Here is a 13,375-nt window from a genome sequence, read left to right as displayed (position 1 = left end):
TGTTTATTTGGTTGCTAAACATTTTTGTAATCTTTTATTTTTGCCCTCTCTTTGCTGGATTTACCGTGTTTGACCCTGTTTTTGCCTGACTACGCTCTGGTATGTTGTTTATTGACCCTGCCTGCCCCTAACTACTCTTGTAAGCCTAGCTGCTTTGTTAATAAACTGCGTGATTTGTACCTGGACCTTCAGTTTTTTATAAAGTCATTTTTTTTTCTTTATTTAGTTGAGTAAAAAAGTTTTTGCTTTTCATAATCTGGATTAGAACATTACTCAAATATTCACTATTCACTGTATACCTGTAACTACTTTACAACTGATGCTCTCAAACACTTTATTAAGAGACAAGAAATTCAAGTAATTAACTCTTGATGAGTTCAGCACAGCTGTTAACTGAAAGCCTGCATTCCAAACTGACTGAGAAAATGCAAATCTAATGTGCAAAACTGTGGTGTTTCTTAGTGATTTATAGGTGGTTGTAAAGCGGTTGCTATGATATCCCAGGAGGTTGTGTAGGTGTTCCCGAAGTGGTTGGGCATTACTAGTATGATTGTGACGGAAGAATGGAGTTATGTAAACAGAGAGAGAGAGAGAGAGAGAGATTGTAGAGGAAGTGATCCTCCTACAGAAGCTTGCTGCGGGTTTCTAAACAGTTAAAGATGTTTGATTGCATATGCCGCTCTACAAATCAACCTAGACATATGGATCTGTACAGTTTAATACACACACACACAGTGCTAGTGGAGCTCCTGTGTTTTCCACCTCCAAAATATATAGAAACACAGCAGAAATTTACCTAAACACACCTCACTTCCACCTCACAGACCACCACGCCCATCATTGTAGATTTATTCCTAAACTCTGACAATATTTTAACAGTGCGGACGCAAGACGTGACAATAAACTGTTGACGGGGTGTAAGATAGCAATGTGCATCGAGACGCACCTTATGCAGGTTGTACAAAAGGGTAAAGATACATGGTAAAGATCATCTGGGTTGTTGTGGCCCTTCAACTGCCTGGGTGGTATTAAACCATGACAACACATTACACATCAACACACACAAACACACACACACACTCTCTCACACACACACACACACACACACTCTCGCACGCACACTCATTTCATACATATACAAAAGTTTCACAACAGGCTTGGCGAGGCTGGTAGAGCCGGCGGTGATGATTTTACTGTGGGGATCCCCATTTCACACACATGTGGAGACTAGAAAAGCTGTGTGTGTGTGTGTGTGTGTGTGTGTGACTTACAAAGGGACTTGGGATTGCTTGAATAAATTAAATGTGTATACTTATCTTACTTTCCAAAAATATATATATTACAAAATTAGCATAAAATGCTAACATCCCACATTGTAAGCCTGGATAACTTGAATTTTTCCTTAAATACTTTGAGGCAATTTGTTGAGATTTAAAGACTTTCAGTTATCCTGCCTAAATTTTTATTGTATTGTACACAATGATATCACCAAGAGTTTTAAATATTGCAAAAAATAGCAATTATCAAGATTATTTTCAATAATACAACTATTCTGCTGTTTGTAGTGAAAGTAAATTAATATAAAAATGTTAATCTACACAGATTTATCTCCTGACAACTGTATATTTGGGTGAGCAAAGTGCTTCCTTTCTTTACAGTAAGCTTAGATTTCCAGATTTCCACTAAGGCTTGGTGCAGCAGCATTAGAGGTTAACCGCTAGCACTAGTTAGTGCTAGTTAATGCACTGAGGAACCTGTATATATATATATATATATATATATCATCAATGCACTGTGTGTTTCTGTAAGCCAGGGTGCTATTAGCTACAGTCTAATATGCCCCTTTAGTTGAACTGCACCAGAGCTAGCACTTGTTGTGGTTAGCAGGTAATGCTAATGCTGCTTCAGAAATGCTAGCTGAGGTTAGCAGCAGGCTACAGTCCAATAATAATACTCACCTCTGAATAGTGAAAAAGGGGTTGCGCTTAGCGTGATTAGCAGATAATGCTAATGCTGCTCCAGCAGTGCTGGCTGGGGTTAGCAGCAAGCTACAGTCCAATAATAATACTCACCTCTGAATAGTGAAAAAGGTGTAGTGCTTAGCATGATTAGCAGCTAATGCTAATACTGCTTCAACCTTAGTGCTGAAGAAACTTTACTAAAAACTCAACTTTATAATGCTGTACTTCAGCAGAGTGGCTTTACTGCACTGTCGATTTTTGGGAAAATGAAAGGATTAAAGAAATTGTGCCCTATAGTGTGAAAATTATGTTATTTAAATGATTTTTTATTAGTTTGGTATCAATTATTTGGTCTCAATATTAAGTCAAATATTCAGTGCATCCCCAAAAATGTTTTAAACAGTTTAAATGATGGGAGATATTAGTGAAAGTGTTAGTAAAGTCTTGGGAATAAAAATAAAACTGCTTGTTGTGGTGTCAGAGTTCAGAGCCTCCAGCTGTTTAAAGCTCTGCAGTAGAGAATCAGGCCGCTGTGTTTCTGGCTCGGAGTGTTTAAATGCCTGTTTTATTGGACGCGTCGTCGTGGCTGTTCAGCTCCAGGCATGTCCGCCGCTCCTCTGAAGACCGACGCTCTGTTTTTGGAAGCTGCACAGACTGTCTTTCAGCATGTGATGGTGTTGACACAAGGCTTTGTCGGGGCAGGAGAGTGTGTGTTGGCAGGTGTGAGTGTGTGTGTGTGTGTGTGTTTTGTGAGGCTGGCGTGTTTTCTCTTCTGTTTTTTTTTTTCTCTTCAGTTGCCCCAAAGCGTAGACTGAAGGTGGTCCTCATTTGTGCATGCCATGCACCGCTCACTGCGCCGGTGGTTTGATGCACTCGGTTGGCTTTTAATGTGTATTTCCTTTCACAATGTTTAGCCACCATTCTTTAATCTGCATTAAAAGCTGTGTATTAAAATTACAGAAATTTAAGTCACCTTAAATTTGAAAGTTTGTTGCTACCTGCAGTTATACATTTGCTATACAACATGCACACCCATCCAGCCAATCAACCAACCATCCACAAACTAGCCAACCTCTGAACCAACCAAGCAATCAACCAGCTATACACCCAACATCCCAACCACCCACCACTCACTTAACCAATCAACTGATCAACCAACTATACACCTATACAACTTCCCAACCAACCAACCAACCAACCAACCAAACAATCAACCAACCACAGACTTAACCAACAAACTAGCCAATAATCCAACCAACCAATCAACCCAACAATCAACCAGTCAACCACACACTCAACCAACCAATCAACCACTCACTTAACCAAAAAAAAACAATCAACCAACCACACACTCAACCCGTCAACTTCCTAACCAAGAGTCCAATCAATCAGCCAACCCACCAACCACTCCGTTAACCAACCAACCACACACCCAATCAACTAAACACACACCCAACTAGTCAACCTCCTAACTAACAGTCCAATCAACCAGCCAACCCACCAATCACTCACTTAACAAACCAATCAACCACACACCCAACCAACCAGTATACCTCCTGACCAACAGTCCAGTTAACCAACCAACAAACCAATCAACCAACCACACACCCATCCAATCAACCAGCCAACCCACCAATCACTCACTTAACAAACCAATCAACCACACACCCAACCAATCAACCACTCACTTAACCAAACAACCAACCACACACCCAACCAGTATACCTCCTGACCAACAGTCCAGTTAACCAACCAACAAACCAATCAACCAACCACACACCCATCCAATCAACCAGCCAATTCACCAACCACTCACTTAAACAACCAATCAACCAACCAACCACACACCCAACCAATCAATCACTTGCTTAACAAAACAACCAATCAATCAACCACAAACTCAACCCATTAACATCCTAACCAACAGTCCAATTAACCAGCCAACCCACCAATCACTCACTTTACCAACCAATCATCCATCTACTCACACAAACAACCACTCATCCCAGCAACAAACCAGCCAGCTAAAACATTTTCTCAGTGTGAATTTCAGTGTTTTACCCTCATGCATTTGATGATATAAATATATTTTCTTCCCATACATGAATAACCTATATATTTACTGCACATATAAACACATAATATATCTAATTCAACTGTGTCTAAGTGCTCAATCTCATCGGTTAACTATCTAAACATCGTATAGAAGGTAGAATAGATGAGATAGAAGAATTGGCTGTTCTGAAGGTACTTTTCTGAGGGGAAGTGGGAAATCCCGCATTACCTCACATGACAGCTAATCACTTTTCCTCCTCTTCCTGCTGGTTGGCAGAGGGGCACAGTCTCGCGCCGCCACCTTAATCAATCCTGACGTTTCTTAGCCATACAAGGCCTGTGTTTCACCACTGTGACACACTCAATTTGCTGTGTTACACTTCATTTCATGGCGCGCTCTAATCACTGAGCGCTGTTCCCTGTGTTATATCAAATTCAGGCCCTGCAGCATAACCCCCCCCCCCCCCGCCTTCCCCCGGCTCTCTCAGGATTAGCTAAAGCCTCAGCTATGTGCTGCAGTTTTATACAGAGCTGAATTTACAGAGCTGCAATTCACTTCTGATAGTCGCTGTGATTCCTCAGGTATTCTGCCCACTGATGCCCATAATTTACTGCCCTCTCAGGATTCCTGCCAACGTCTCAGAGCACAGAGCAAAAAACAAAGCACAGCTGAATTTTACAGCAGGAGATAAGAGCAGAACATCCATCCAGAGGGATAAAAACTCAATTTTACCAAGTTAAAAACCTCTAGAATATAATAAGAGGAAGATGGATGATCACAAGCCATCAAACCACCAAACTGAACTGCTTACATTTTTGCACCAGGAGTAAAGCAGCATAAAGCAGTGTGTAAGACTGGTGGAGGAGAACATGATGCCAAGATGCATGAAAAAAAAATGTGATTAAAAACCAACCAGGGTTATTCCACCAAATATTAATTTCTGAACTCTTAAAACTTGAATATGAATATGAACTTGTTTTCTTTGCATTATCTATGTTATTTCAGCCATTTCTCATTTTCTGTAAATAAATGCTCTAAATGAGAATATTTTTATTTGGAATTTGGGAGAAATGTTGTCTGTAGTTTATAGAATAAAACAACAATGTTCATTTTACTCAAACATAAACCCATAAATAGCAAAATCAGAGAAACTGATTCAGTAACTGTAGTGGTCTCTTCTAAATATCTTTTTTCCAGAGCTGTGTATCTTCTTACAAAAATGATTTGGTTCAATTTCTTCAGAAAAACAATCCAACAAATCATGATATCTCATATTTTACTATGATTTTCATATAAAATACAGATTTTTTTTGTCAATACACACACTTATTATATACAAATATATGACACATTACAATATATGTAGATCCTTAATTTTTAACATATTTCATACATATTCAACATCATATGACATACTAGTGCATCTCAAAAAATTAGAACATCATTGAAAAGTTACTTTATTTTAGTAATTCAGTTCAAAATGTGAAACTCATATATTATATAGATGTATTAAACACAGAGTGATCTATTTTAAGCCTTTATTTATTTTATTGTTGATTAATGATTATGGCTTACAGCCAATGAAAACCCAAAAATCAGTGTCTCAGAAAATTTGAATATTATACAGTATAAAACTAATTGGTACTTTTGGAAGTACTGTGGGCAGTGTGCCAAGTCCTGCTGGAAAATGAAATCCACATCTCCGTAAAAGTTGTCAGTAGCAGAGGGAAGCTGTAAGATATGAAGTGCTGTAAGATTTTGTGGGAAAACAAAACTGCACTGACTTTAGACTTGATAATAAAACACAGTGGACCAACACCAGCAGATGACATGTCTCTCCAAACCATCACTGATCATCAGTAAATTTTACATTTCATTTAAAGTAAATGAAGGGAGCAGAGTCTGGAGGAAGAGTGGAGAGACACACAGTCCAAACTGCTCGAGATCTAGTGTGAAGTTTCTACCAATCAGTGATGGTTTGGAGATATATAAATATGCTCTACCTGTATAGTATATGTATTTTTATTGCTATGCTACCTTATGATAAAGTTGCTATATGGAAAATGACTTGGAAAATGCAGTTTACCTGTACTTAAATGTAGATAATAAAGGAAATGCACTTTTAATGAAGTAAAATAACCAAATAATTGTATGTATATGTTTTGTGTGCAGCGATGGAGGAGCTGGTGGCGGAGCTGCGGGTGTTTTTGGAGCTGTTGGATCGGGAGTATCTGACTGCAGCAGTGAGAGAGAAAAAACAACAGATCTCCAACATCCTGCACAGAGTCCTGTCTGCTAAAGGTCAGTCCTGAACTCTTAATATATTCTTAATACTTCTATAATATTACTACCAGACATAGAGCTGTGCAATATGATGATAAATATATCGTGGGGATGATAGAAAAGTGTCTATGGTGCTACTTACCTTCTATCATCTCTATAATTTCTACAGTAATTTCATCAATTATTCATGCAAATATATAAAGTATATTTATATACTTTATACTTTAACTCAGTTTATATAAGTGATAATAAAGTAATCTTTGGGAAAAAAGCTTCATAATGTGTTTTTTTTGCTATGTGACGCTGCTTTACGTGAGTAAACTCATGAGAGCTTAAAAAAATGAGCTACTGCATCTACCTCATCTGTTTTCATTTGATATATTCACATATATATTGCTGCACTAAAAGGTAGAAATTCTCATTTGTGAAAGTTTGGATTAATGTCACTTAAAATGAAATAAAGTTGGAACAAATGATATAAGCAATCACATAATTTGGTCATATTTGTCAAAGAATAACTGAAAACATACTTAAATGTGATATATCATGATATATATCGTTATCGTGATATAAAAAAATCACATATCGTGATATATGATTTTTCCCCTATCGCCCAGCACTAGCCAGACCTGTAGAATCAAGAAATCACTTAAAAAGAACACGAAGCAGATAAAAGATCTCAAAAAGCAGCACATTATTATTATACCCTGATCTGAAAAAAATCAAACAACAGATGAGAAAACAGAAAAGTCATTGATCATCATTCAGTCTGGAAAAGGTTATAAAGTCATTTATTTCTAAAGCTTTGGGACGCCAGAGAACCACAGTGATTCACTATTATTCACTAATGGAGAAAAAACATGGAACACTGGTGAACCTTCCCAGGAGTGACCGGCCAACTGAACAAAATGACTCCAAAAGGGCACGAACAACTCATCCAGGAGGTCAAAAAAAGAACACAGGACAACATTTAAAGAACTGCAGGATCTCACTAAAACCTCAGTTAAGATCAGTGTTAATAATTCAATGATAAAAAAGAGACCGGGTGAAAATGGTCTCCATTGGAGAATTCCAAGATAACTCACATTTACCAACTAACATCTTGATGATCTCCAGAACTTTGGGTAAATATTCTTTACAGGACTGACGAGACAAAAGTGGAACTTTTTGGAAGGTGTGTTTCCCTTTTACATCTGGTGTAAAATTATAAACTAACACATGATTTCCGAAAAAGAACTGAAATAATACTGAACGTAGTATTATAGTGGTAGTGTGTGTGTGTGTGTGTGTGTGTTATGATGGTCTGGGGCTGCTGGACTTTAACTTTCTGTAATAGATGGAAGCAGGAATTCTGCTGTTTACCAGACAATCCTGAAGGAGACTAAATATCCGTCCATCTTTTCATCTGTGACCTCAGGCTCTGGAGTACTTGGGTTCTGCAGCAGGACAATGACCCAAAGCACACAAACAAGTCAAATTTCACCTCTAAATGGCTTAAATAAAACAATAAATAAAGGTTTTGGGAGGGTCTAGTCAAAGTCTGGTTGATTAAGATGCTGTGGATGAGCTTAAACAGGACGTTTATGCTGGAAAATGCTTCAAAGTGTCTGAATTAAAACAATTTTGTAGAGAAGAGTGGAACAAATATTCTTTGGATTGAAAACTTGCTTGGAACCAGGGATTTTGCTGTTTATCAAAAAATCCTGAAGGAGAGTATCCATCCATCTGTTCATCTGTGACCTCAAGCTCAGGAGTACTTGGGTTCTACAGCAGGACAATGACCCAAAGCACACAAACAACAAGGTTTTGGAGTGGCCTAGTTAAAGTCTGATTGATGAATTGTCGTTTAAAAAGTGCTTTTTATATTTACTCAGGTTATTTACTCAGGATTTATTGACGCAGTTATTATACAGTTCCAACTTTAAATAAAAAAAGACTGTTTTTTTAAAACGCACATTTTAAAAAAACATTCACTATTTTCACTATTTTTTATTTGCGTTGCACCACTCCACTTCTTATCTTGGGTATTTCTTACCTGCTGAAGCTCAGCTTTCCTCCCATTACCTCACATCATCCACACCTCCAGTCTCTCTAAAACTCATATTGCACTTCCTTCCATCGTACTTCAGAACTGCTTCTCTATCAGTCCTTCACTACATCACACTCTGATCTCACCCTGCCTGGAAGTACAGTTTTTTTATTTCTTAAATAAATGACTACTGCTATTTCTGACTGTAATAATATACAGTTAACCACCCAGTACACCTACCTTAACCACTATGAGGCTATATATACACTTATATACACTTACAGTACATGAGAGTAAACTAAAAACAACTAAAAACAGTTCAGTAACACTTTACAATAGAAAAGTATCAACTAATCCTTAATTTTCACTAATTGGCACAGACATTTTTAACCTAAAGTCTCAATTCATTAACATTCTTAAGCATTAAAGTTTATTAAGCTTTAAGAATGTCTAATTACTACTGTTTTTTAATAAATTAAGCAATAATACACTCAATGTTGGTGCTATAACATGCAATATTGGCAATATAACACGTTATAGCACAAACCTCGAGTGTATTATTGCGATTATAGCACAGTTCCATTATCACTGTTTATTAAAATATTTTAAAGAGTTAAAGAGGAGGAGAAAATAGGATCTGTTTGGTTATAAAAACTCCACCAGTTGAAATAGTTCCATTGCTGCTCTGTTTGTAGCTGTGCTGTTTGGTTTGTAAGCGCTGCATCGTTGCTAGGTTACCTTCGGAGCTTCGGTTACAGTGCATTACCGGCTGATAACAGCACTCATAGAACACCTCTCAGCCAATCACATCGCAGGGTCGGAACTAACTGTGGTATAATCTTTTTTTTTTATTATTACTTAACTATTTAGCAATGTTTAACAAAGACAAAGACACACTGACTAAAGCTGCGTGGTTACGGCTCACCTATAGATCAGTAAAATAGAGATTATAGTATCTAAATTCACAGTTATTATAATAAGAGTCTGGGTTTTGTGAGTTTTAGCTTCATTCTCTGTGTTTTTGCCGTTTCAGAGCCGCCCTATAAGGCAGAAATCCACAGCTCTCTTCCTGCCCCCCCTCAGATGCCCCTTCCAGAGATCCCTCATCCATGGCTGGTAAGAGCTCACATGTTTCCTGATTCAGGTCACATGATACAGCATGATCCTGATTACTGACTGTGAATGGCTGAGACCAGTTTACCCTGAGTTTAGTGAAAAGTAGAAGTAGAGTTTATTTATCACATTTTTCCATATTCACACAAGTTTTACATCCATTTACAAAATATTTAATTTTTAAATTACACATGCTTTCCAAAACTTTACAAAAGAGTTGCTAGGTTGGACAGGCTTAAAAAAGGTTAACAAATGAGTTTTTAGATAGAATTGCGTTTATAAAACTTTACAAAGGACTTGCTTGTTTAAAAAAGCTTTACGAAATGGTACAGAAAGTGTTGCTTAGTAGAATTTACTTTACAAAACTTTACAAAATAGTTGCTAGATTAAAATTACTTTAGAAAACTTTAGATTTAATTCGCTTTAGTTGCTAGGATGGATACGCTTTACAAAAAAAGTTGCTAGTTTGAATAAGCTTTACAAAACTTTACAAAAGAGTTGCTAGGTTTGATAAACTTTACAAAGAGATGCAATTGGCTTTACAAAAGTTTACAATTGAGTTACTAAATAGAATTTACTTTACAAATAAGCTTTACAAAACTTTACAAAAAGGATGGATAAGCTTAACAAAACTTAAAAAGAGTTGCTTTGTTGGATAAGTTTGCAAAACTTTACAAAAAAGTTGCTAAATTGGATAACTTTAACAAAACTTTACAAAAAAGTAGCTAAATTGGATAACCTTAACAAAATTTTACAAAAAGAGTTGCTATGTTGGATAAGTTTGCAAAACTTTACAAAAAAGTTGCTAAATTGGATAACTTTAACAAAACTTTACAAAAAAGTAGCTAAATTGGATAACTTTAACAAAACTTTACAAAAAAGTAGCTAAATTGGATAACCTTAACAAAATTTTACAAAAAGAGTTGCTATGTTGGATAAGTTTGCAAAACTTTACAAAAAAGTTGCTAAATTGGATAACTTTAACAAAACTTTACAAAAAAGTAGCTAAATTGGATAACCTTAACAAAATTTTACAAAAAGAGTTGCTATGTTGGATAAGTTTGCAAAACTTTACAAAAAAGTTGCTAAATTGGATAACTTTAACAAAACTTTACAAAAAAGTAGCTAAATTGGATAACTTTAACAAAACTTTACAAAAAAGTAGCTAAATTGGATAACCTTAACAAAATTTTACAAAAAGAGTTGCTATGTTGGATAAAGTTTACGAAACTTTTCAAAGGAGTTGCTAAATACAATTGGTTTTACAAAAGTTTACAATTGAGTTTCTACATAGAATTCACTTTACGAGCTTAACAAAGGTTTACAAATGAGTTGTTGCATTCAGAGCCTAGTAACAGATTAAAGCAAACACAGCATTTTTTGTGATTTTAGTTTTTTTGTATTTCCACTTCTCAATTGTCCCTATAAACACTATAAACGCTCCAAAAACCAAAAACCAAATCAATCTATCCATCCATCAGTTTTCTGTGAATCAGCTAAAAGAGGTTGCAAGGTGTCAGGAATCATAAGCTTCTATGAGCCAAGTTTGAGTTTGGATGCTCCTCCCTTATTGTGACATCACAATAAAAGAGAAAACATGCATAGAACCACTCTGACTCCACACTTCACCTGTCAACCTCCACCAGAGCCCCACCCACAAGATCAGTTGAAGAAACGTTGGCCATTTCACTCTGCTGGTTGAGATTCCCAGGCAGTACACAGCAGGATTAGCCAGCAGACTTCTTCTGAGGGAGGGATCTGTACCTACTGTCTGTGGCAATTGAGATGAATAATGAGTTTCGTGTTTCTTTCGCAGTCTAGCAGGAACTAGCTTGTTTGCATTTTGCTGTTTAGCACAAGCTAACGCTAAGCTGGTGAGATCTTTATCTTTATGTGAGAGAGATTTTGTGTAAAGAACATTTTCTCCAGAGCATATAGACCTACAGTATTCCAACCTGTGTAAATAGAGGTATGATATATTTCCTCTTTAAGGTCTGCAGGTGTTTTTAAAGCTGTATAAAAGCGTCTATAGTGTGCGGTACAGATGCGGTGAGGTACTGAAGCTGCTGGAGTCCAGGTGTGGTGATGCTGCTGCTTATAGAGGGCGTTTTTATAGCATCCGTAAAACAGCAGCAGGAAGTGTTCACATCAGTTTCCTTCATGTCACATGATCTCAAGTTCACCAACACATGACCTTGCTGTGGTGTCGACTGTCACACGTGAAACAAATTAAAACAAAATGTGTGTGTGTGTGTGTGTGTATGTAAGACAGTTCCTGCAGAGTGTGTGGTAGAGGGTATAGGAGTGTTGATAGAGCGTCCAGTAGCATCACTCACATTTTCTATAATCAGGGATAGATCTGGAGATGCAAATGGACATGATAACTCAATGATACGACTAAAAACTAAGCAATATTTATAGCCTATAGCCTTTATTAATTAAATTAAGAAGTAAACTTTTTAGCCAGCAGACTTCTTCTGAAGGAGGGATCTGTAACTACTGTCCGTGGCAAGCCAGCAGATGAGTTTTCTGTTTCTATCGCAGACAAGCATGAACTAGCTTTAGGTGCTGTAAAGTTTATGTGTGTGTATGTGTGTGTGTGTGTGTGTGTGACAGTTCCTGCAGAGTGTGTGGTAGAGGGTATAGGAGTTATGATAGAGCGTCCAGTAGCATCACTCACGTTTTCTATAATCAGGGATAGATCTGGAGATGCAGCTGGACATGATATAGTATCAATAGTGTCTTTAAAGTAAGTTCTTTAAGTGTCTGCAATCAGAAACATTCATTATTTTAATTAAACTGTAGAAAATACTGATTAAAAAGACATAAAACAGTTAGCATTTTAGTATGTTAGCAGCCACAAACTGTACAGAATTTCTAGCTAGCTTTATAGACTTAGCTATATGACTAAGCAATATTTATAGCCTATATTAATAAGAAGTTTTTAGCCACTTTTTAGCCACTAGACTTCTTCTGAGGGAGGAATCTGTAACTACTGTCCGTGGCAAGTCAGCAGATGAGTTTTCTGTTTCTATCGCAGACAAGCATGAACTAGCTTTAGCGGCTATAAAGTTTATGTGTGTGTGTGTATGACCGTTCCTGCAGTTTGTGTAGTAGAGGGTATAGGAGTGCTAATAGAGCATCTAATAGCATCACACACATTTTCTATAATCAGGGATAGATCTGGAGATGCAGCTGGACATGATATAGTATCTATAGTGTCTTTAAAGTAAGTTCTTGAAGTGTCTGCAACCAGAAACATTCATTATTTTAATTAAACTGTAGAAATACTGATTAAAAAGACATAAAACAGTTAGCATTTTAACATTTTAATATGTTATCAGCCACAAAGCATTTCTATCTAGGTTTAGAGACTTAGTTCTACAATAAAAAGTAAACTTTTTAGTTAGCAGACTTCTTCTGAGGGAGGAATCTGTAACTACTGTCCGTGGCAAGTCAGCAGATTAGTTTTCTGTTTTTTTTTTTTTTTATCTCAGTTAAGCATGAACTAGCTTGTTAATGTTTTGCTATCTAGCACAAGCTAATGCTTACTAGAATGCTCTGCTTTTGCTTTTGTTGATGAAGCACTTTAACAACCCAACATTACTTTAATGAGGACGTAGAATCATTGACCTATCCTAATTTAAACTTAAACTAGAAAATACTGCTTGAAAAGACATAAAAGGGTTAGCGTTTTAACATTTTAATGTGTTAGCAGCCACAAACTGTAGAGCTTTTCTTTATAGGCTATATGACTATATGACTTAAATTCACACAAAAAACTCAATAAAAATCAATAATAAAATGTTACAACTATGCAATATTTATAGCCAATAGCCTTTATTAATAAGAAGTAAACTTTTTAGCCAGCAGACTTTTTCTGAAGGAGGGATCTGGAACTACTGTCTGTGGCATGTCAGCAGATGAGTTTTC

General features: G+C 36.6%; 2 protein-coding genes across 4 annotated transcripts in view; one reads left to right on the top strand and one right to left on the bottom strand.

The window, feature by feature from the left end:
• mkxa (mohawk homeobox a) overlaps positions 1-13,375 on the bottom strand; it is a 343,537-nt gene that overhangs the window by 131,838 nt on the left and 198,324 nt on the right. The gene's annotated exons all lie outside the window — the stretch shown is intronic.
• afap1 (actin filament associated protein 1) overlaps positions 1-13,375 on the top strand; it is a 123,019-nt gene that overhangs the window by 43,661 nt on the left and 65,983 nt on the right. For all 3 annotated transcript variants that reach the window (XM_022670295.2, XM_022670294.2, XM_022670296.2), the window contains exons 2-3: positions 6,190-6,318; positions 9,363-9,445. In XM_022670295.2, coding sequence (XP_022526016.2) covers positions 6,190-6,318; positions 9,363-9,445 — 212 coding nt within the window. The remainder of the gene's footprint in view (positions 1-6,189; positions 6,319-9,362; positions 9,446-13,375) is intronic.

This window comes from Astyanax mexicanus, chromosome 15 (genome assembly GCF_023375975.1).
Source record: "Astyanax mexicanus isolate ESR-SI-001 chromosome 15, AstMex3_surface, whole genome shotgun sequence".
In the NCBI taxonomy this organism is placed as follows: Eukaryota; Metazoa; Chordata; class Actinopteri; order Characiformes; family Acestrorhamphidae; genus Astyanax; species Astyanax mexicanus.
The sequence above is the reverse complement of the archived record's forward strand: the minus strand, read 5'-3'. Positions and strand labels throughout refer to the sequence as shown.